This window comes from Heliangelus exortis, chromosome 3 (assembly GCF_036169615.1).
Source record: "Heliangelus exortis chromosome 3, bHelExo1.hap1, whole genome shotgun sequence".
Taxonomy (NCBI): Eukaryota; Metazoa; Chordata; class Aves; order Apodiformes; family Trochilidae; genus Heliangelus; species Heliangelus exortis.
In genome coordinates, this window is record NC_092424.1 from 23,464,158 (window position 1) to 23,485,910 (window position 21,753).

Genomic DNA, 21,753 nt, shown 5'->3' on the forward strand with positions numbered 1-21,753 from the left:
AGTGCTCTATGGATTTATTAAGTAAATGAAACAAAATATTAAAAAAAAAAAGCATCATATTGATGATGCTTTGAACTTTTGGATTCTCCACACATTGTTGTAAGACTGGTGAAAGAATCTCTCTGTTTCTGTCATCATTTTGCATTGTCTATCATGCCATTGATACCAGGAGAGTTTAATCAGAGCCTCTTATGCATATATATATATATACAGCTGACAGTTCCGAAAGTATTTGGCTTAAAATACAATGTTGTTCTTTGTAGGGAACAGCTCTACTCTAGTTTCCATTGACGATATACCCATATGATTTGTATTTCCTGAGTTTTCTTGTGGGTTTTCCATAAATTTGACAGGCTTGGTCGGTTATTGGGTTTTAGGCTGTTATAATTTCCAAAATATGATTGAAAGAGGCCTGTTTTCTAATCTCCACATGACCGCTGGATTTTTATATTCCACTCACCATTGTAACTGCAGTACATCTAAAATAGGATCTATGGCTTGCTGCAAATGTTTGCAGAAGTTCACCAGTATTAGTCATGATGAGGAATGATATTCATTTTAATCCCCAAAAAACTTATGCACCAAATAACTTTGTGTCTCTTGACCTGTAGACTTACACTGGTAAAAGTTATTTGTATAATTCATACTTTCAAAACAGATAGAAAATTCCTCATATCACTTGAAGTTTACTGCTTGAAAGCTGTACATCAGAGCATTTTGTGCATCATTAGCCTGTTCCTTGCCAGACTATGTGGTACCCACATAAATATTACCATCTGGTAACTTCTGTTTAAAGCAGCTGTTGTCAGAGTTTTCCAGAATTTTAATCAGTATCTAAATTTCTAAATGCCAAAGCCAACATACCTTTGATCTCACTGCAAACAGAAGAGAGTCTTAGATTAGAGGACTGCACTGCAGTCTGCTGATCTCCTTGTTAACTGTATCAGTGCATTAAAAGGCCATGCTCCAGATATAAATTCCCAGATGATATTTGGCTTAGCTTAGGATGACTTTCTGTGAGAACATCTGCAAGGTAAGTAGGGTTTGTGAATTTGACTTAAATCATATGGTTGGAAACCAGGAGTGGAGCGTGCAAGAGAATGAGACTTGTCCACTACATTATGGTGGTCTAGAAGTTGTTTGGCTCTTGAGTTTTAAGGCTGTATAAATTCATAGAATCATCAAGGTTGGAAAACACCTCTAAGATCATCAAGTCTAACTGCCTGCCCTACAAACCCTAACCACTAAAACATCCAATGTAGCACCTCATCCACCCATCTTTTGAACACCTCCAAGGATGGTGCCTCCACCACCTCAAAGGGTGCCCTGTTCCAATGTTTAACCACTGTTTCTGTGAAGAAGTTTTTCCTAATATCCAACCTGAACCTCCCCTGGTGGAGCTTGACCCCATTACTTCTTGTCCTATCTCTGGTCACTAGGCAGAAGAGACCAATATCTGTCTCACTGCAACCTCCTTTCAGGTAGTTGTAGAGAGCAATGAAGTCATCCCTCAGCCTCCTCTTCTCCAAGCTGAACATCCCCAGTTCCCTCAGCCTGTCCTCAAAATGCCTTTTCTCCAGACCCCTAATCAGCAACATGGTGACTGTTTGTCTTCCTGTGATGTCTCTTAATGGCCTTGCACCGATGAAAGAATCTACTTTTCAGTTTTGTGAGATGTGGGTCAGGTCACAGTTAAACACTGCAACAAGTTGGTCTAAGAAGAAATTAATTTGATATACAAATAGTAAAATCTAAAAGAACCAGTATACAACGTGTTTTTTCCACAGGAACTTATTTCAGGAGACAGGAGTGAAACATATTGATCAAAAAAAAAATGGAAGGGATGGGTCTTCTATTGCTGGCATGTAACAGGTGTGGAAAATTTATCTTCTCTTTCCTTGAGTCACCACAGAGTTTCCATTTTAAGCTACAAGAAGGATTTCTTAGTATTTTTATGCGTAGCAAGGAGTGGTATTGCCTTAACTACAGACATTAGAGTTGATTCTGTCTTTACCAACAAAAATGCAGATTTTTCTCCAAGGAACCTTGGAGAAATACCTTCAGTATTGGTACCTTGTTTTCCAGTCAGTGGAGTTTTCCTACTGAGGCAGCACATAATTAGTCATGACCTTTAAGTTGTAACTGTAGAAAACAACTGTGTGCTGTTGAAAATTACAGTTCCTTCTAGGAATTATTGGAGAAAAGAGAACTGGGGAACTCATTTTTACACTGAGTGAACTGTGGCCCACTACAGATTAATAGTATTGGCATGAGATTTGTATGAAATACAGCACAGTGTAGGTAAGAAATCAGTGGGTACATTGAAAGGAAGTTTAACATAAAAAGAGTTAAAATATCAGTCCTCCATCACCTGTTTTTTTCATTCCCAAGACAAACAAACAACAAACAAATCCCTTTCCATTCTGTAATGTTTTATTATCCTTAAATTTTAAATACTTGTTCTTCTATACTGTGTTGTTTTTCACATCTTGTTCATATACTGCACAAAGTCTGTACTCGTATTTGCCACATCGTCCTCCAAACCCACCAGCTTCAAAGACTGGGGTTCTCTACTAGAAGCTACAAATACTAATGCTGTTTCTAGGGGATGTTCTGTGGGAGTGTTTTCCACATTGGGCACCACTGTGTACAAATATTACAAAGAGATAGACTTATTTCACCATGATTTTTGTGTTCTGCAGAGTCCCACAGCTCTCCTTTCCTGACAAATTCTTATGATTAAGGTTTTTCCTGTTTGTGGCAGCTGAAGAAGTTGTTTGGGCTTGATGTGTGGTTGTCCCATGGAATATAGCTAATGGATGGAGTACTTGCCTCTGCAAAGACTGTATAGTTGCAGAGGGAGCTTAAGCCATTGTCAGTGTCTTCTATCATAAGGACTACAAGTATTCTGCTACTTACAGTAATCTCCCTGCTCATGTCTGGCAGTGACTGGATATTCTTTCACCTGAAACTGTGCCACTTCTCCATGAGCTATTAAGGGACTGGATCTGAGTGCTAGGCTTTCTCAAAGCTTTCATCACTGATTTGGTTCAGATCAGAATGCAAGTCAATAGTGAGCCACATCAATCCCATGTTAAATAGCTCCACAGAAATAGCACAGGAGGTTAATTTGGATGAATATGCTGAAACATAGTGTATACGGGGTTATACACTTTCTGTGTGCCACTAACTTACATCTAATGTAAGTATTAGGTATAATACTATTTATTTTCTGTTTATCAGTGCAAGAAAGAGTGTGGGTTTCTGTAAAGCACTTTGTTTTCCCTTTTGTCTGATTTCACTGAAGGCAGAGACATGCTTGAGGCACCCACACCCTTTAATGTGTACCTACTGCTGCTCATCAATCAGAGAGCCACAGTCAGCTCATCAAGGCACTTTGCAGCTGTTATAATTTGCAGTTGCTGGTGATTTTTCGCCTTTTCCAGCATATAATTGCTCAGTCCCTACTTTATCATAGATTTAATAAGGTATTTTTCTCAACCATTCAAGTGCTCTTGCTAAAGTACAATTATAGGTTTTATATTAAGGAAGGTTGCTACTGAAAAAAATCCTCAAAGCCTTATTTTGAAATGAGGTAATATTAGCAACACAAATTACATGAAGCTTGGAACTTGACCAAGATAAAAAAGATTAAAGAAGACCAATTTTTGGAAGACCAGGATATTTTTTGAAAATCTTAAAAATGTTGAAAGAATTTGGGGCATCACAATAATGCTGATTCAGAGCAGGCAGAGGAATCAGATTGCTTTGTTCTCACACTTGAATAAATCAGGGGTGATTCCATTCAAGGAAATATAATTCTATCATTAGAAAAACAAATTTAAATAAAACCAAATGTAAATAGGAGGAGAACTGTCCTAGAGAACCTTATCCTTTGGAAAGCTCTATGCATGTATTGAGCGACTTTTTCTATTTTCTGTGTTGAAAACCCCCCCAAAATTTGCTTCCTGTTGTTTTATGTTGTGCCCTCAACAACACAGGAAAGTGTGTGGAATGCCAAATGTCATTTTCATATGAACTGCATGAATCCATACTGTCTGCTGGCACAGAAATCATAGCACTTTGCAGGAAATTCTACTGCCTATTACTCCAGTTTGACAAACTAGACTTCAGAAGAAATAGTTATCAGAAAAAAACCCAGGGAACCTGCCAAGCCATGACATTTGATCACTACCTGGTTCCCTTCAACAGAACTCTTGATAGAACATAAACAACAAGATATATCTTTCAAGAACCATTTAATATGATTGAGTTCATACTTGGTGCACCAGTAGCAGTCTGCCTAGTGCATTAGAAATAGACCATAAGAGAAGCCTGATTTTTTTCAGGTCTACTTGGGTAGCATTTATATTTCTGTTTTTTAGAGGAGATGTGTACATATTACTCTCAATCACATTGACTATTGACTGATCAAGTCAGAGATTTTCCTACAATGGCTGCGATACTTCACAGCTGCAAATAGCAACTCTTCAGATGTGGCCAACTTAGAAAGTAACTTCTGCCTATTCCTACCACAGCTTCAAGAATTTAAACAAACTATTCATATTCATTGATTGTTAGCTAACATTGCATTAAAAACATAGGTATAAATGTTTCCTCAATTTATATAGATCCATTATGATAAAAAAATTTAAACAAAAACCTACAGAAAAAATATCTTTGTGTCCAGTGTCTTTGAATTGCATCTGTTTTCTTTGAACTGCAGGGCAGAAAAATGTAAGACCTCTTCTCCTTCCTTCCATAAGCAAGATAATGAGACATTAACAAAGTACGTCTCAAAAATGAGAGAAAGGGAAACTGCGGCCTGTTCTGCAAACACTACTGTTGGAACTGTTTCTGGCACTGTATTTTATTCAGCTGTAAATCTGTGTTGGCTTTAGCCCTCAATCGCCAGCTATGGATTTAATCAATGTTTGGAGCTGGATAAATAATTCAATTTGATCTATTCTCTTTCAGCTTGTGAAATTCATCTTCAGGTTTCAGCTCCCTCATGTATTTATCCACATGCCATCTGAATCCTTTCAAAGCTGTGCTTGTCTTCCTTCAAGATGATCCAGCAAGAGAAGCAGCCTCTTAGTTCTGCAAAGGGTTCTGCTTAAACAGAAACAAATCAAAAGGCTGTGCAAGAGCAAACCTTCAAAATTCATCCCTGATGTTTCAGTCTCTGGGTTGAATGGATTAGTGGCTGACATTCTGAAAAGGGTGAAGTGAATGGCAGAGTTCTCATGGATTTGGAAAAGAGCATGGTTTCAGATTAGGTCCCAATTCCTGCATGTGAGACTGTAAAATTCAGATTTGTGAATGCAGTTTTAAAGAATGCTTTCTCTGTTTGGCTCTAGGAAAGGAAGAAAATGAAAGGATGACTGATGTTGTTGCATTGTAAATATTTGTATGAACGTGTAATCAAACTTTTTTGTATGAGTTTTATGAAAAAACTTCAGGTTGATTTGGTCAAAATACAACTTCCTTGCCCTGAAGAGGTCAGAGTAAGTTTTCTTTTTTGGATGACCTGGAGTAAAATAATAACAGATGATTTATTCTCCCTTTATAAAATCATGACTTGACTGCCTTGGTGCAATAGAAACTTGGTGGAAAATGCTGTGATTTAGTGGCTGGGATGATCAGTTGCTTGCAGGTTTAGAACATCTTTGCTGTTGCAGCTGTTCTGTATCAGTCCTATCTCGGGACTAAAGGACCATCTTTCATTTGATGACCTTTGGATTTTGGGTTTAGTTTTTCCAGTTCTGTTAGACATCTGTTGCATTATGGGTTCAAGTTAATCTACCTCATACCAGAGGTATCTGGTACTACCAGATCATCCTACCAATCTACCCTACCAGACATCAGTAGAAGCCAAGGAGCAATATTCAATACAACCTATTTCTAAAAACTGAGTAATATTTGGGTTTTTTTTCTGTTTCTGTGTACCTTCCATCCAGATCCCAGTGTTTTCAGTGAACACATTTAGCTACTGACATCAAGAAAACAAAATTATATGTTTTAAAAACAATCAAAGTGTGACAGTAAATGGTGTTATGATGAAATAAGCATAATGTGGCTAGATTGCGGACACCAGACTGATGTTCTTAATTATTCATTTTCATGCTTTTAAGTGCTTGGATTTTTAAAGTAATGCAATAGGTACCATTTTATCACATTGTTGCATTTAGTGCCTTCAAGTGGATTTAGGAATATGTGTGATTGTTTTTGTTTGTTTGTTTTTCTTGTAGTCTGGCAACATTTTGGTGAAATGTAGGAACAACCTCAAAATGACAAGCTAGTGAGATAGAAGATCAGATAGTTATAATTTCCAGGGAAGGTATATTGAAAAGAAGTTGGAGACCACTTTTTTCCTTGCTGTTCTGACAGAACTGATGCAAAGTTTTTCATTAGCCTGGAAAGTAATTTTTATTTCTGTCGCAAAAGTTAGTGGTTGAAACTAAGGCTGGAACTGGGTTAACTACTCTTGTCCAGATGGTGTCCTATTGATGTTGGAAAGAAAATTTGATTTCAGTTTGGTTTTGCCCTTTCAACATGTTTCCCAACTGTCTCTGGGACAATTGCAACCATTTTCGCTTATAAAGGCTCCGTGTTAGACAAAACCGTGAAAGCTTCTGCAGTTTACCTGCTCCGCTGTCAGCTTGCTTTTCGAAGTTTCTGCAGTCTATGTTGCAGAGATGGAGTCCTCTCTTGTATTGATCCTTTCTTCCTTCCCATTTGATCTGAATGTTTCTGGCCTTGAAATGAATGTTTATGGGGCATAGGAGTAGGAGGACATCTCTTTATCCTTGTAAAATCTTCTCTTGACTGTGGAACCAATATGACACGAGGAAAACAGGAACAGAATCTATTTTTGGTAAAACTCTTCTCTCACCTGGTGAACTAGAGAAGAATAAATTGTCTTCTTCCTCAGGCATACAGATCAGCAGCATCTCAGTCTCATTGTAGCAGGAAATCCACACTTTCAAAAATGTATTTATAGAAACAAAAAATCGATGAGAACCCAGTTGTCTGTAAGTTTGTGGAAGAACAATACAGTTCGCAGCAACTTTGAAGGACCTTGTCCTCATGAGTAGTTAGGGTGCAAATTTAAGCTGATCTACCTTGTACCAGTATTCTCTATACCTTGTACAGAAATGACTGGAAATACTTCTGTTTACTCCTTTTATCTTCTAGGTCAAGATTATATTGTTTCAGACTATGATCTGAAAATGTCTACTGTCCTTTGGTTAAGTTCAGTGGAGAAAATTTTGATTTTCATGGATGCTGAATGCTAGTATGGATTTAGCAGCTCAGTTCTTATTTGTCTTTCAGACCATTAAATTTGACATATATACTTCATGGGAAATAGAAATAGTTTTGTTCCTCATGGTTATGAAATCATTAAAAAGGCTGAAGTACATCTGTAATGGCTGTCCATTAATATAACCATTATATTTAATAATAGGCAACTGGCAGGCTTGGATTTTCTAAATGCTATTACTGCTATTACCCACTATTCCTGGTCTTTTCCAAGGACTATGAAGCTTTTGGTTTCCTTCAGATGGAGGCAACTGGAGATGTTCACAGCACTCACACCATCTGGCATGCGCTGCCATTAGCACCAAAAGTGAAATGTAGCTATTAGAGCAGCTCTTGGTTCAGATCCTTTATGTCTGTGCTTCTTGGATAAGGTTTCATGTGTTTCTATAATACTAATGTAGATTTGAGCCTTATGGTAGAAATGCTGAGTGTGAGGGGGGCATGTGAGCAACTTCTGAAGCCAGTCTCCCTCCGGAGATTCTACCTGGATGTCAGTCAGACTCATCAGAAAGGCTCATTATCATTTCCTAATATTCCATTTCCATCCTGAAGCAAAACAGCCTAATTGAATGTGAACAACATGTACAAGATGTCTGAGTGTCTGGTGTTGCCTATTTGGTATATAAATATTTAAATATTGACTTATGGGATATTGTTTTTCTAACATACAGCTCTGTTTTTCCAAGACACAGCAGCTATCCATCTGCCTTGAGTATAAAAAAATACCCATATTTTCTAAAACTCAAATGTGCTCTTGTATAATCTAAAAAAAATTCTAGTCATTTTCTGAAAAGTGGCAGTAAATAACTCCATTTTCATGCTAGGGATATTGAGTTATGCTGTATCTTTCCAGTGATGGAGTCTTGCAGACTTCAAATTAATTCTGTCTCTACAGATGTGTTGGGCACAGAGAGTTACTGCAGATCTAGCTGCAGACAGCATCCATCTCATTCTGTTCATCCAGGAGGAACACAATCTAGCTCTTAAAATCCACCCTTGGCTGGGCTGAAGTTGGCAGTTTGCAAGAATATATGAAGAGATCAGCTCCCTAAGCAGAGGCTGTTTCTGAGTTCTTTGGAGGACAATGATCTTATAAGAAAAAAATGAATGCAATAAATAGCTGAAAGCTGCTGTGCCAGGCTTAAACAGGACAGAATGGGGATTGTTGGTGTCCTAACTTTCTCCTTTTTCATTCTCTTCTCCAAACTGGCAGCTGTTTTCATGAACACTCATTCCTTCCCCTAACTGCTGGCTAAGAGGCCATTTCTAAGACTGGTGCAACATCAATCAAGATGAGAGTGTTTTTCTTAGAAACACAAGTTGCTGTCATACTCCTATCCTTTCCCCTAAAGCCCAAATACATCTGTACACCACACTGTCCCCTGTTAAATAGCCATAATGGTTAATTTTCTTTCCCAGACCTTTTTTTGGCCACAGCATAAATGTTGTTTTAACACAAATTTTGTGACTGCCGTTATACTTACCTCACAGTTAGGTAGATTTTCCATGGAGATATGGAGTGTCTTATATTTGGGGGGAGCTCCAGGATAGCAGGGTAAGAGTGTGTTAAATTGAAACTATTTTAATTGCTTAGTCTACCATATTACCTTAGGCTTCAACTTTCTCTGAGTCATCTGTTGTTTGCTATTGCCCTTGTGAAGTAGTGAATCTGTACTTTCCTTTGCTTTTCATGTAATTTTTCAGTATTAATAAAATCTTTTCTGGGTGCTTTTAATACTAATTTTGCTTCTTAGCCTTTCTGACTCTGTTATTGCATTCTTGTGCTATTTCTTCCTTTTCATCTTCAGTCCTGCGACCTTTTCACACTTTTTATGTGAGTCCTCATCTCAAATATTAGTACAGAGAACTTTTATCAAAATTGTTGCAAATGATTTAATTTCTCTTGAAATTTTATAACAAGTACATAATCCTGGATATTCTGCATAAAAAATGGTCACATAAATGCTTAGATTAATTCTGATCTTGGGATTTCTTGTCACATTGAGGGCAAAGTATTTTCTGTTCAGTTTTGAGTTCACCTTTTACTTTCACTGCAGCTGTGGTTGTATATCAGTGTAGTATGTTCCTATTATGTAACAATATTTTTTGTGCCAACATCTCTACACGGAAGTCTATGCCTTTAAAAATATAATTTTGCATCTAAAATACACAATTCAATTCCTGTGGATTTGTTCCCCACTTCTTTGATGAAAAAAAAAAAAAAAAAAAAAGTTCAAATACTTTAGATATACCTGAAAACAATCATGCCACAAATAAGATAGGCATTGCATGACTTTTCTGTGATGGATATTTAATTTAGGAATTGAGGTATGGAGCAGAAACAGTTTTATCCCCAGTTCTTCCAGTTCTGGCACAATTAGGGTATTTGTATATGTAGAATAGAACAGAGTGAATATTACTTCAGTAAAATGATATGACAAATAATAGAGAGGAATTATGGAACCTATAAAGAGTACAGAGGATTGGTTAGATAGTATTCATATGCCTTGGAAAGGAGAAAAAATTTTATTCAGAAAAACAGTTTATATTTCTACCTCTTAAGTGCTGTATGTGGGAATTTTCCAGAGTGTTACTTTGCCATTGACATCAAAAGGAATGCCATTAATCTGATAAGATTTTTTAAAGAAAAACACTTAGTTTGTATATTTTGCTAATAGCATAAAAAGTCACTCTTTCAGCTGTGCACTTTTTCTTTATGCCTATAAATGGTATATCTGGTATGAATATATAAAAACCTAGACTTTCAGGAAAATTACTTCACAAGCCAAGAGAACTGATGTCTTTATCTAAAGAAAGAAAGTATTTGGTTTTAAATTAAGACAGTCACATATTCAGTCAGAGTGCACTACTGGTTCATTTACCCAAGCCCATTTAGGACTTAATTGCCAAAATGCTAAATTTGCCTCCACATTTCATGTATTAGCAGGTCTACAGCCTACCTGTAGGGCTATTTTCAGTCATTGTTTGTGACATGAGAACTGATGGCTAGAAACAAAGAGGTAGAAAAGAACAGGTTACTGAAAGCTGCCTTCACTGTGAGGTAGCATGTGAGCACTCCCCACTCTTTTAGGACAAAGTCAGACAGTTTAGTTAAAATCACTTCCAGCAATTCCTGAAACCCATCTGTTCGACTTTGTGTTGAAGCAGGAAAAGGTCAGACCTTCAGGTGAAGGTGAGAGAGGCTTTAAGAGGATGTTGGCAATTGATTATTGGCTCGATTTTCTTCCCCCCCCCTAACCCCTTAATCCCCCCCTTGAATACATTAAAGAGTGCTCATGGCATGACATTTCTGAGTGTTCACCTGTGCCACATGCTTTGATGCTGAGGCCCCAGGAGCTTACAGCCTGCATGGGCAAGCACCCCCTGCCCTTGGGGCATCTTTGTCCCTATGTGCTGGCTCTGAACTTGGGCAGTGCTTGGATTTGGCCCATTTCTCAGACATTGGGATCTGGGGACAAGTTACTGCAGGTGAGGAAGTAAGTGAATGTCTTCAGCTTAGAATTTATAGTAACTGGCTGGTGTTAATTGTCTTGTGATATGAAAAGGGGTGAACAAGTGTTTCCTGTGTGTCTTTCTTGGTAGCTTTCCATGCCTTAGATGTTTGAAAAGCATCTGAACTTTGTTGAACTTTGTAAACTGGAAAGTCTCTTATTACCTCCTTCAGAGAAGGGCAATTTGAGTAATTTGATTTACTTGTAACAAAAAGGCAACAGGTTTATGTCTGGTGGTGGAAGATCAAAACAGCATTTGAAATAGAATATTTTCTTTTGTTGTCTTCTATCAGTTAGTATAGCACAGTGAACTCCTCAGATATATGAGGGAAAATGCTTCTGGGCTCTGCTCCAAGGTGAGGCATATATTACTGCTGTGCTTAAAAGTACAGATTACTATTCATATGCATTGTATGTGAGTGAGAGATGTTGTGTTTGCAGTACACCAGTCAAAATTGTATTTTCAAGTTCTACAATTCCCTCCAATAGAGGAACTTGGAATTGATTCATGGAGTTTTTGATGGGAAAGGAGAAAGATTTAAAGCAATTTTATAGTTTAAGAGAATTAATGAATTCTATTGAAATAAATAATTGAGGTTTTCTGGAGAATATATTTACAACTACAAATTGCAGTCAGCACAAGAAAAAACCTACAGATAAATAGGTATTATATAGAATTAAGTAAAAAAATATGCCCAAACCATTTTAAAAATCAGGTAAACTGAACTAAGTATTCTAAGTATTTTTTTTCATCAAAATTGCCCTATCTTCTGGGCCATCTGATATAAGTGTGTTCTACAGTAGAGATTAAAGAGATCTTGAAAAAAAACATTTTATGGTTGAAGAGAAAAGGTTAAGGAAAAGAAAGAAAGAATATAAAAAAATATAGATAGAAAGGAAGGATATAGCCAGTAAAGACAAAATAGAAATCAATATAAAGTCTACCAGCTGTAATATTTTTTCAGTTTCTAGAAAATTCAAACGACTACAGGCTAAATATTGTGTAAGACATGATATCGGAGTTAAGGCTGTTATTTTGGTCTACAAACAAGATTTACATTTTTTTTTATCAAAGAAGAGAACACTTGATCTGCCCTAATCTCAGGGGACAAGCCAGCAGATTCCTCATTCCCCTAGAAAAACCCCTCTTAATTAGTCTCTGAATCATATATTCTGACTCTTCCCCCATTCTGGATTTATACTTGAAGGTCTTCATTAACTGACTCATATGAAGTGAATTAATTTCACACATTCCTAATTGTTGTCAGTACCCAAGTGCAGGAGCACTGATTTACAGAAAGTTGCAGAAGCTGCTGACAGAAATGAGTTACACAACTTACAGAAAATGGGAAATGAGAACAGGCAATTTGTGTGTTTATATAAGAACCAAATGATCAAAAATGGCCTAAATAAAGAGAATTGATCATCTGAAAGGGTTTTTGTAGACATGCACACCAGGAAAATGGTTTTTGTTTGTAGAAAATAAAAACAACCAATCAAAATAGAATCAGAGCAGCAACACATGTTATGTGGAAAATTCTTCTTGATAATTTATACTTTCTGCTCACAGTGTCAGGCTTGCTTTGACCACCTCTGATGCTTCTTTTAGTTCTGAGAACTTCTTACTTATTTTTGACCCAAAATTCATGAGGCTTGGTTTTCTGTGGGATTGATTTTTTTTTTTTTTTTTTTTTTTTAGTTCTTAGGTGGCAATACTTCCGTGTTTCTTTACACAGAGAGGCAGAAAGCTGGATCAAATAATCTCTATCTCTGCAAATTAAATGAGACCAGAGGGCCGCTGTCCATCAGAAATCTTACTGTAAGCAGTTGCTTACAGAGCAGTTGGGATCCTGTATTCAAAATGCACAGAAATACAAAACATTCTCTTATTTAATGGACTGCTTGCACTAGTGACTTACTGACAAAAAGTACATAGCTAAGTTTTGCTGCAAGGCAGATTTTCCTTTAATTTGCACCTACAACTTTATCGTAGCTGTCAGGCTCTTGGTAAGAATAAATTTTTAAATTTAATAAAAATTGCTACTGTGATGGTGTTTTATTTGGCCTTTGTGAACTACAACTTGTATTTTCAGCTCTGCTGCAAACAAAGATCATGAAATCAAATTAAAAAATGTGATGTTCTAGAATATCTGCCCAACTTCAGGGCTTTAAGCTAAATATCAACTATTTTAGAGCTCCTGGTAGAAAGTTGTCAAAGTTAGGTATGTGAAACTGATGAAGTATCTATCACAGGGGCTCACATATGGCACATCTCCATATGAAGAGGTTCTCTGAAAATCTTGAGATGACATCATATGATTGGCCTTGAGCACTACATTTGCTCTGCTTCCCAGAGTCTGGGCCCAAATTAGCAGCCTGTGAAATTCACAAGAAAAAGTTCCTTTCTAATTGAATAAGAGTGGGAATAAGCTCTCTGTGACACTGCCTACAGAGAAGATGTTTTTGAGATTATTTTCTCTTTTTTCATAGTTAATCTAATTTCCATAAAACAATTGCGATTCTAAGTAGAGGACTGGAAATGAAGTAGTTTCTGCACAAGTTTCTGGCTATAAGTTGAAGTTCCAGCCAGACTGTTTTATGGATGATAATATTCCTTTGTTTGTGGTTGCATATATTTACAAGTGGATAACAGAATGTTTAAGAGAGATAGATGTATTCGTTCTCTTAACCTCTTGCCATATCTTCAGAGATTTAAAATGAGATATAAAAATGTAAGAATAAGGTTATATGACTGCCAAATCACATTACTTAAAATAGTATTCTTTGTCTACTTTTGTTAGATGATTGTTGTGACAGTTGCATTTGCACAATTATTATGACTAACAGACCAGTTTTTCAGTGCACGACTCCTATGTGATATGATTTTATAGAATTTGGAATAACTATGCCTTATTATTTTTTTTTTAAGGAATTCAATAAAAATATGAACAGAATGCCTCAAATTACTGACATCTGAACTTGGAAAATCTGTGTGCAACTGAAGGTAGGGAATTAAATAAAGTCTTTTTTCAAAATTTATAATTGGGATAATCATAATACTGCAGCCCATGGGGAGCAAGAGTGGATGGGGGAAACATAAGCAATTAAATTTCTAAAAAAGCTTACAGAAAATAAAATCAAACTCTTATTCCCTTTCTCCCTTGTCCCAATCAATAACGATTGATACAGTTGAGAAAAGGTGCTTTAAAGCTGGTTTTGTCACTGCTACTTAGAAAGTTCCTAAATTAAAAGAGAAATTTTAGCAACATAAGACTTCCTTCTTTAAACAATGGAGCAAAATGTATACTTTGAGGCACACCTGACTAAAACATACTGGGGATCTTTCAGTGATGATTACAGTGGATGCTGAATGTGCATGTTTCATGTGAATGATGCTTAAGAAAGGAAGAATTAATGGGAACCCTGATTTTCATGTATTCATTTATAGTAAAGAAGTTGTAGTAATTTAAAAGCTTCTAGAATATTTGAGATACAATTTTTCAATCTTTTATGGGACTCTGGTAATTTTTTGTTCAGGTTTCTATGTGCTTCTTAAGCTGTTCAATCAGTTTCCCTTGTTTTTAGTACAATGGAAATGTAAAACGTGATATAAGTGCCATGTACCATAATTAGTAACTCACTAGTTTACTTTTATGTATACATTGAGTATTTTGGACAGGAAATACAGAGAGAGTACATATATGTACTGTGGAAGAGAATGTAATGATGAAATGACTTTGTTGGGAAGACTCCTTAAAGACAGCGATAGAGGAAATGTTTTATCTTAGAACAAAAGCATGGTGACTCCTGAATATTACATCACCAAATGAGGAACCCACAAGCAAGACATAATTTTTACTGTAAGTACCACTACTATAGACAAACACTTAATTTAGTTTTCAGTTTTTAAGCAGCTTCCATAACCTGAGATAGCGCACTAGAATGTAGAATTAGATTACTTGAGTAATAACGAGAGAAAATGCCTCAATGACATATATAGAATTTCTAAATAAAGGTGTCTTATTTTAGTTAATGGACTTTCTTTTGAAATATTGATTTTGTAGTAGGTCTGTTTAGACTCAACGCTTGGTATGTACTGAAGATTTGCAAATTATAATTAAATAAATTAATAAATAATAAATTTAATAAATTAAAATGACTGGAAAGTTTTCTCAGGCCTGAGGAAAATCCTCACCAAGATCTGAGACAGAAAAAAATTAATGCTCTAGTGCTTAAGCTTCTTGAAAGAGGAAAATCTATTTGCAGATCTCTATCAAACTAGGGACTTGCACTGTAGGTTTCTGAATTAGTGATGGGTCTTTTGAGCCACTATAAAAGGAGCTGTTCTGGGTTTACATTATTTCCTTTGCTTCTGTGCATTTTTTATTCTGGTTTTTTTGGTTTGGGTTTTTTTTTTCATCTTTAACTTATTTATTTTTTAATTGTAATTCTATTCTTATTTTACAAAAAAACTTTAGAAAATATCTACTTCCTTCCAATGTGATGTGAGTGAGTTTTGTTTGTGAGAAGGAATTTTTTCTTCTGCTTGGTTGTCTGGAACCCTCACTGAGTATAAGGGCAAATAATAATCCTGAGCAACTGTGCTGGGCTGGGTATAAGCAACTTACCACCTTCATAGTGGAACCTTCACAATCTAAAATGGCAAAGGTGAACTAAAAGCAGAAATAAGGAATAAATCATAAAAGCCCAATACTACATATAGCATCTCAGGTTTTTTTCTCTGAGGATACCAGAGAAGCTTCTGCGAAAGTCAATTAAGAGAACTGTAAAGAGAAAATATTTCTAGTATTTTTAAACTCCCTAGAAATGTATGAAAACGGGAGAAAAGTAGAAGGCTGTCACAGAACAGACACTAATTGTTTGACTAACTGTTCACTTTGCAAATATTTTTGGTACATACCAAATTGTGTCCCAGTTAATTAGTAAGGTTTGATTCTTGTAGCTTTTGCTTCACTATTCCATTGGTCTTTAAATTTTCTGATTTTCTAGATTAGTTAGGGAGCTGCATCAATAAGTATAGCCAGCCATTTTTCAGCCTACTACAGGCTGAAAGGTAAGGACCTAGTTTGCAGAGATTATTTAAATTTATGTACACTTAGTATGTACACTTAGTATGTATACTTGATCTTGCTGCTGGCCCTTGGTGAGAATTCTCCTGTGGTTAAGATTTTAAATTTGGATGTATATTGAGTGTAGAAACAAGAGAAAGCTGAAAATTGTCTGGGACAAGAAAATGAGACAGGGTTTGAAAAAGAGAAAAGAAATAGATGGAAGTCAGTTCCTAATACCTTTAAATTATGAAGTCAAGAAGATAAGCAGTACTGCAAAAGCATGTCTGAGAAGTTGAGGTATCATGCTGAGACTAAGTAGATTTTTCATACTTTTCTTTTAGTGTGATTGACATAAATAAAATAGATAGTAGTTTAATTTTCTTATTTGTAACCATTTCCTATCGGTAATTAAAAGATAGGATTTTCTTCCTACATCCACTTCTGCAATAAAAAGGAACTACTCTATCCTGACAGGCAAATTCAGTAATATTCAACAGTGTATAATGCTGAGATCTTCAGTATGATGTTGTAAACCACAAAATAACATGAAGACAAATACCTTTCTGGCCTCCTTCCACATCTTTCTTTATTTTTGACTGATGGAGGAGGATAAAAAATGAATTATTTAAAGTAGTCTTGACCACTTTTCAGCAATTTTGTATTTTGAGACAATACTTGCTACATGAAACATTACAGCAAACACAGAGTTGTCTGTGCATGATTTTTAAGTTACTCAAAGAGAGCTCATCTTTCTAAAGGAAGGTCAGAGTGGTCTGGATGAGGGATGGTTTTATTCATTAATTGTTTCCTGTAAAGATAAAATGCAGGTTAACAGTGAAATGTAATATGCTGTGGTCCAGGCTTCCCCAGTGGTCAGCACAACTTTGCTGTGTTTTTTTTTTTTTTCTTCTTCCTTTCAAGAAGGTCAGGTCAAGATATAAAAATTTCTCACCTAACTGCTCCATCTGCATGCTTTGACTAATTGAATGAGTTTTTGGTACCTGTCAATACAAAAAATCCCAAGCATTTGGGCAAAAAGGGTCCAGTGTGATTTTTCTGAATAAGTACCGAGTAAAAATAGCCATGGCTTTGAGTGTTGGTCTGCTGAAGCATTGTTGCAACAGCACTCTCCTAAATCAAAACCAGTGACAAATGTTGCAGAACATCAGCCTGTCTTCAACTTCCATTCCTAGTGTGAAAGGAGGTGGAGATCAGCTTCCTTTGGTCACTGTTTATTCTTTGAAATAGCATGACTAGCACTTAGTGGAGAAGGGATCTTACTTTGGGATGAGGTTTAATGCTTTTCACTGATGACAAATGTTGGGAAGAGAAGTCCAGACAAGAATAGCATTTTTTCCTCAAAACAGATTAGTATTTTTAGAAGCTGTTGTACAGGAACAATATGTTCTATACAGAATGAAAGCAGCTTAAGGGAGCTCATAACCTCACCTGATAAGGATGTAAGTCTCCACATATAAAATCAGTGGAATTCTATACAGGCATAGCAATCTGTTTAGAATTGATTGACAAATAGAAGAAATCCTGTCAACTATATGTTCTAAACCAAAATATGTTGCTTATTTCTGTATTTAGCATGGACCAAATCCTGAAAAAAAGAAATTTTAATTTCATCCATTTGTAATAAAAATCTTATGCATAGATTATTTAGGAGAGAAATTGACTCATTCTGTCCCTCAAAGATTGGGAGTAATATATGCTGTGTCATATACCCTGACTTTTAATACCAGGAAAAAAATCTTTCTAACAGTCACTTGAATGATGGAGTGGTGGTTGCTGAGCTGTTCATTTGAAAACTCATTGACTTGCACAGTAATCACAGAAACTTCAGTTTTATTATCCTTTATGCCACTGAGAAATGCCTGCTATTGTGTTGATCTGTGTTCATTTTCATCACGTTCCAAACAAAAAATGTATCACTTTCTAAAAATGTGTTGGCAGGTAAAAGAGAAAGGAGTCAAGAGTCAAGAGTCAAATCTCTTGCAAACTGGTTAAACCACATAACTTAAATTTAGGCAGAAACCACATATAACAGAGGAAACAGGTAAACAACTTATGGATTCAAATATAATTTCTAAGATAGAGAACATTATCATTAAGGATGCCTGGGACTAGCCCTGATGGATAAGGCAAAATTCCCATTGATTTAGCTGTAGATGTGTGCTGGGATCTTATTTGGTTGAGGCAAGAGCATATGTTTGGATTTTCTTTGTTGCATCCAATACCCCTTCTATTTTTTTCCCACTTCACAAATACACATGCATGAAACAAAAACTCTTCAGTGGGAGACATTCCTACATAATGTTTTTATCTTGCTAATATTGCCATTATTTCCTAAAATAGACCTTTCAATTTTCCCACCTACCATTTGCTTTATATTTGCTCACAAAACTATTTGGTGTGTTCTGTGCAGTTACACATAGGAAAGTTAGTAGAATTCTAAAGAAAGTGCTGACATTGTGCTCTGTTTTCTCAGACTTGTGATTTTAACTCTAAAGATTCTTAAGAGGTTGCTGCAAGATCCCTTCAAGGCCTTGTTCTGCTCCCATTCCTCGGCTAACAAGAATAGCTTCAGAGATGTTACCACCATACCAGAAGTGATGAGGGGGATACAGAGGCTGTACAAAAAGTTGTGCAGGTGATTTTTGTCACATGGAAGAAAGTATCTCAGAGCAAATCCCCATCTATGAGCATACATCATGAGGTTGTGCAGCCTCAAATCCTCAACTCTGAGAGTTGAATCTTCACCCCCTATTAATGTGGGAGTTACTGCTGCTTGCATTTAATGACCTCTGGAGTGCAATTTCCTATGAACAGAACAGTTGCTAGAAAATGGCAGATAAGGGCCTCACTGAAGAACTCTGCAGACGCAGCTCAGCCCAGCTGTAGTCACTACTTCAGAATAGGAGCTATACTCCACCGTCTCTCTTCTAGGCCATGATCATCTGTCTTCATATCAACAGCTAACATCAGACAATCATCAGGCACTAACATCAGACACTCAGAAAACGCTGCACACCACAGCTTCCCTTGGTCTTTGTATGTGTTGCTTGGAGTTGAGTCCTTTTTGAGACAGTGACAATTACCATCCAATGTGACAGCAATGGCTTTATGGTGGTTCTGTGACTTACTAAGAAATGGCCATCTCAGTCTGTGAACCAAAGTAGAAAGCAACAATACTTGTCTTCTTCAAGGTGGGACAGGATTCTTGCCTTTACCAAACTATAATAAATTGTAAAAAAAATTTAAAAAGTTAAAAAACCTAAGTGTAAAACTCCATCGAAATCAGTAACAAAATTCAGTGAAATTAGTGTTTCATTGCAGATACTTAACTCGAAAGTTTTTCTGCACTGTTGCCTGGGTGCTGCATGTGAATTGTGTTGTCATTTGTTTGTATAGCAAGTGTTCTGGGAATCTTTTCTTTAGCTGCTTAGAATTGCAGCAAGAGTCTTGGTTCTCTTGCTACATAAATGCAACCTGATATTAAGAAATCCAAAAGCTGATATCTAACCTGTGCATTTTTATCAAGGACAACAAAAAATTCATTCAATGAACCACGAATTGGGTAATAATGGAGAGCAGCACAGTGGCGAGGGACCTGGGGGTCCTGGTTGGTGGCAAACTGAGTAAGAGCCAGCAGTGTGCCTTGGCTGCCAGGAGGGCCATCTGTGTCCTGGGATTCATCAAGCACAGCGTTGGCAGCCGGGCAAGGGAGGTGATTGTCCCACTCTGCTCTACTCTGGTACAGCCTCACTTTGAGTCCTGTGTGCAGTTTTGGGCACCACAGGATAGAAAAGACATCAAGTTGTTGGAGAACATCCAAAGGAGAGCAACAAGGATGGTGAAGGGTCAGGAGGGGATGAATTATGAGGAGTGTCTGAGGTCACTTGGATTGTTCAGTTTGGAGAAAAAGAGGCTGAGGGGTGACCTCATTACAGTATAGGGCTTCCTCACGAGGGGAAGAGATGGGACTGGTGCTGATTTCTTCACTCCTGTGACCAAAGGCAGGAATTGGGGGAATGGTAGGAAGCTGATTCAGGGGAGATTTAGGTTAGATATCAGGAAAAAGTTTTTCACCCAGAGGGCAGCTGAGCAATGGAACAAGCTCCCCAGGGCAGTGGTCACAGCACCAAGCCTGCCTGAGTTCAAGAAGCATTTGGATGACACTGTCAGGCACATGATGTGATTCTGGGGGTGCCCTACATGGGGACAGGAGTTGGACTTGGTTATCCTGATGAGTCCTTTCCAACTTAAAGTCTATGATTCTATGGTATAATTCTGTTTTTATTTAAAAATATACAATATATATTAAGTTGCATCTGAGAAGCCTATCCTTTATGAATGTCAGGAGAATGACCTGTTTTAGCATAAATAAAATACTCTGAGACAAAACAATATCTTAGTGGCCTTAAAAAATATAAATATGTAATAATTTATAAGCTTAATTCCATTAATCCTGTCCTCATACAGACTTCACGGAAGCTAGGATACTTGTATTCAATAATCTAGTTCAGTTTTCTATCCATTTGAGGTAGGAATCCAGCAGAAAGGGACACCTAGGAAAAGCTCACCCTAGTGCTACCATGTTGGAAAGAGAAGTCATGCAAATGAGGAGTGAAATTATGTATAGAAGTTTTCTGTAAGTTACAGATGCTATTGCATCTGTAGAAAACTGAGCATTGTGCAAGAAAGAGAACATCTTCACAGTGCAAATGTGCTTAACACAAGTGTGAATTATTGATTAGGATAGCTTCAAAGAACAAATTGAAAACTGGTGGACAAAAAGTATGATTCAGCAGTGGTCTAATGACAGGGAATAAAAAATGCAGCTGTATACCAGAAACACATTTATCAGCATGCTTTGCAAAAGTATTTGGGATTTCTAATAAACCATAACAAACTCTGCAGAAATCCTGCTTTTCTCTGAGGGTGCAGAATAGCTTCTTTGCAAATACTCAAGTATATTTAAAGCTATGAGAAGACAGCACTGTAACAGTGTAGTGATGGCAGAACTATAGATGTCTCCAGCTCTATGAGACTTTGAGGTGTGCTCTATGGCAACCTGCATGACAAATCTCCAGACATAAAATTATCTGCTCTTAAGCAGAGGCTGATTCCTGGCAATCCTCAGAGCTAAGAATGTGGAAAATTCTACTGTCTTTTCTACTGAATTCCCAACCTTCCTGTCAAAATTCTCCAACTAGTTAGCCATTTCTCTGGGAACCCCTGTGATGGCTTCACTTAATTCACTGCTCTGTTGGGCACTGTGCACTTTTCATTTTAAACTAACATTAAAGTGTGCATCAGAGCTCAGTTTCCCATAATATGTGGGAAAAATGATGGGGTGGGAATTTGTCTTGTAGTGACTTTATTCAACTAAGGCGTAGTGCCTTAGCCATGCATGGCTTTTGCAATTGTACCCTGTATTCTAGATGTAGTTGTCTATTTGCATCACTGCAGAGTTAGCATGTAGTAATGAGGATATATGACACTGGTGAAAGACAAATGCCTTCATCCAGGTTGATCACAGGGAGATCTAGGTAGCAGGAATGAACATCCAGTATAACAGGGACAGGATGGTGTTGCTATACTTGGCTATCATGAATTAGAGATGGTGAGAAAATTTTTTGAGGTGTAATAAAAAGTCTTTGATGACAGAAGCCAGTTCTTAAAAAAAAAGCCCAATAAACCTTTGCTGTTGGGAAAGTACTGGTCTTCTAACTCAAACTTCTCATGGGAACTGGCATTTCAGATTCACCATGGATACAAAAATGCAACTCCTTGATACTGCCTGGCTGCTTAAGGTGCTGTATCAAGCACCATATTGG

At 36.9% G+C, this 21,753-nt stretch overlaps 1 protein-coding gene across 1 annotated transcript in view; it reads left to right on the forward strand.

Moving 5' to 3' along the window:
• KCNK2 (potassium two pore domain channel subfamily K member 2) overlaps window positions 1-21,753 on the forward strand; it is a 124,312-nt gene that overhangs the window by 9,273 nt on the left and 93,286 nt on the right. Inside the window, exons 2-3 of the mRNA XM_071739633.1 lie at window positions 13,765-13,839; window positions 14,503-14,695. Of these exons, the coding sequence (XP_071595734.1) occupies window positions 14,662-14,695 (34 nt within the window). The 5' untranslated portion in view covers window positions 13,765-13,839; window positions 14,503-14,661. The remainder of the gene's footprint in view (window positions 1-13,764; window positions 13,840-14,502; window positions 14,696-21,753) is intronic.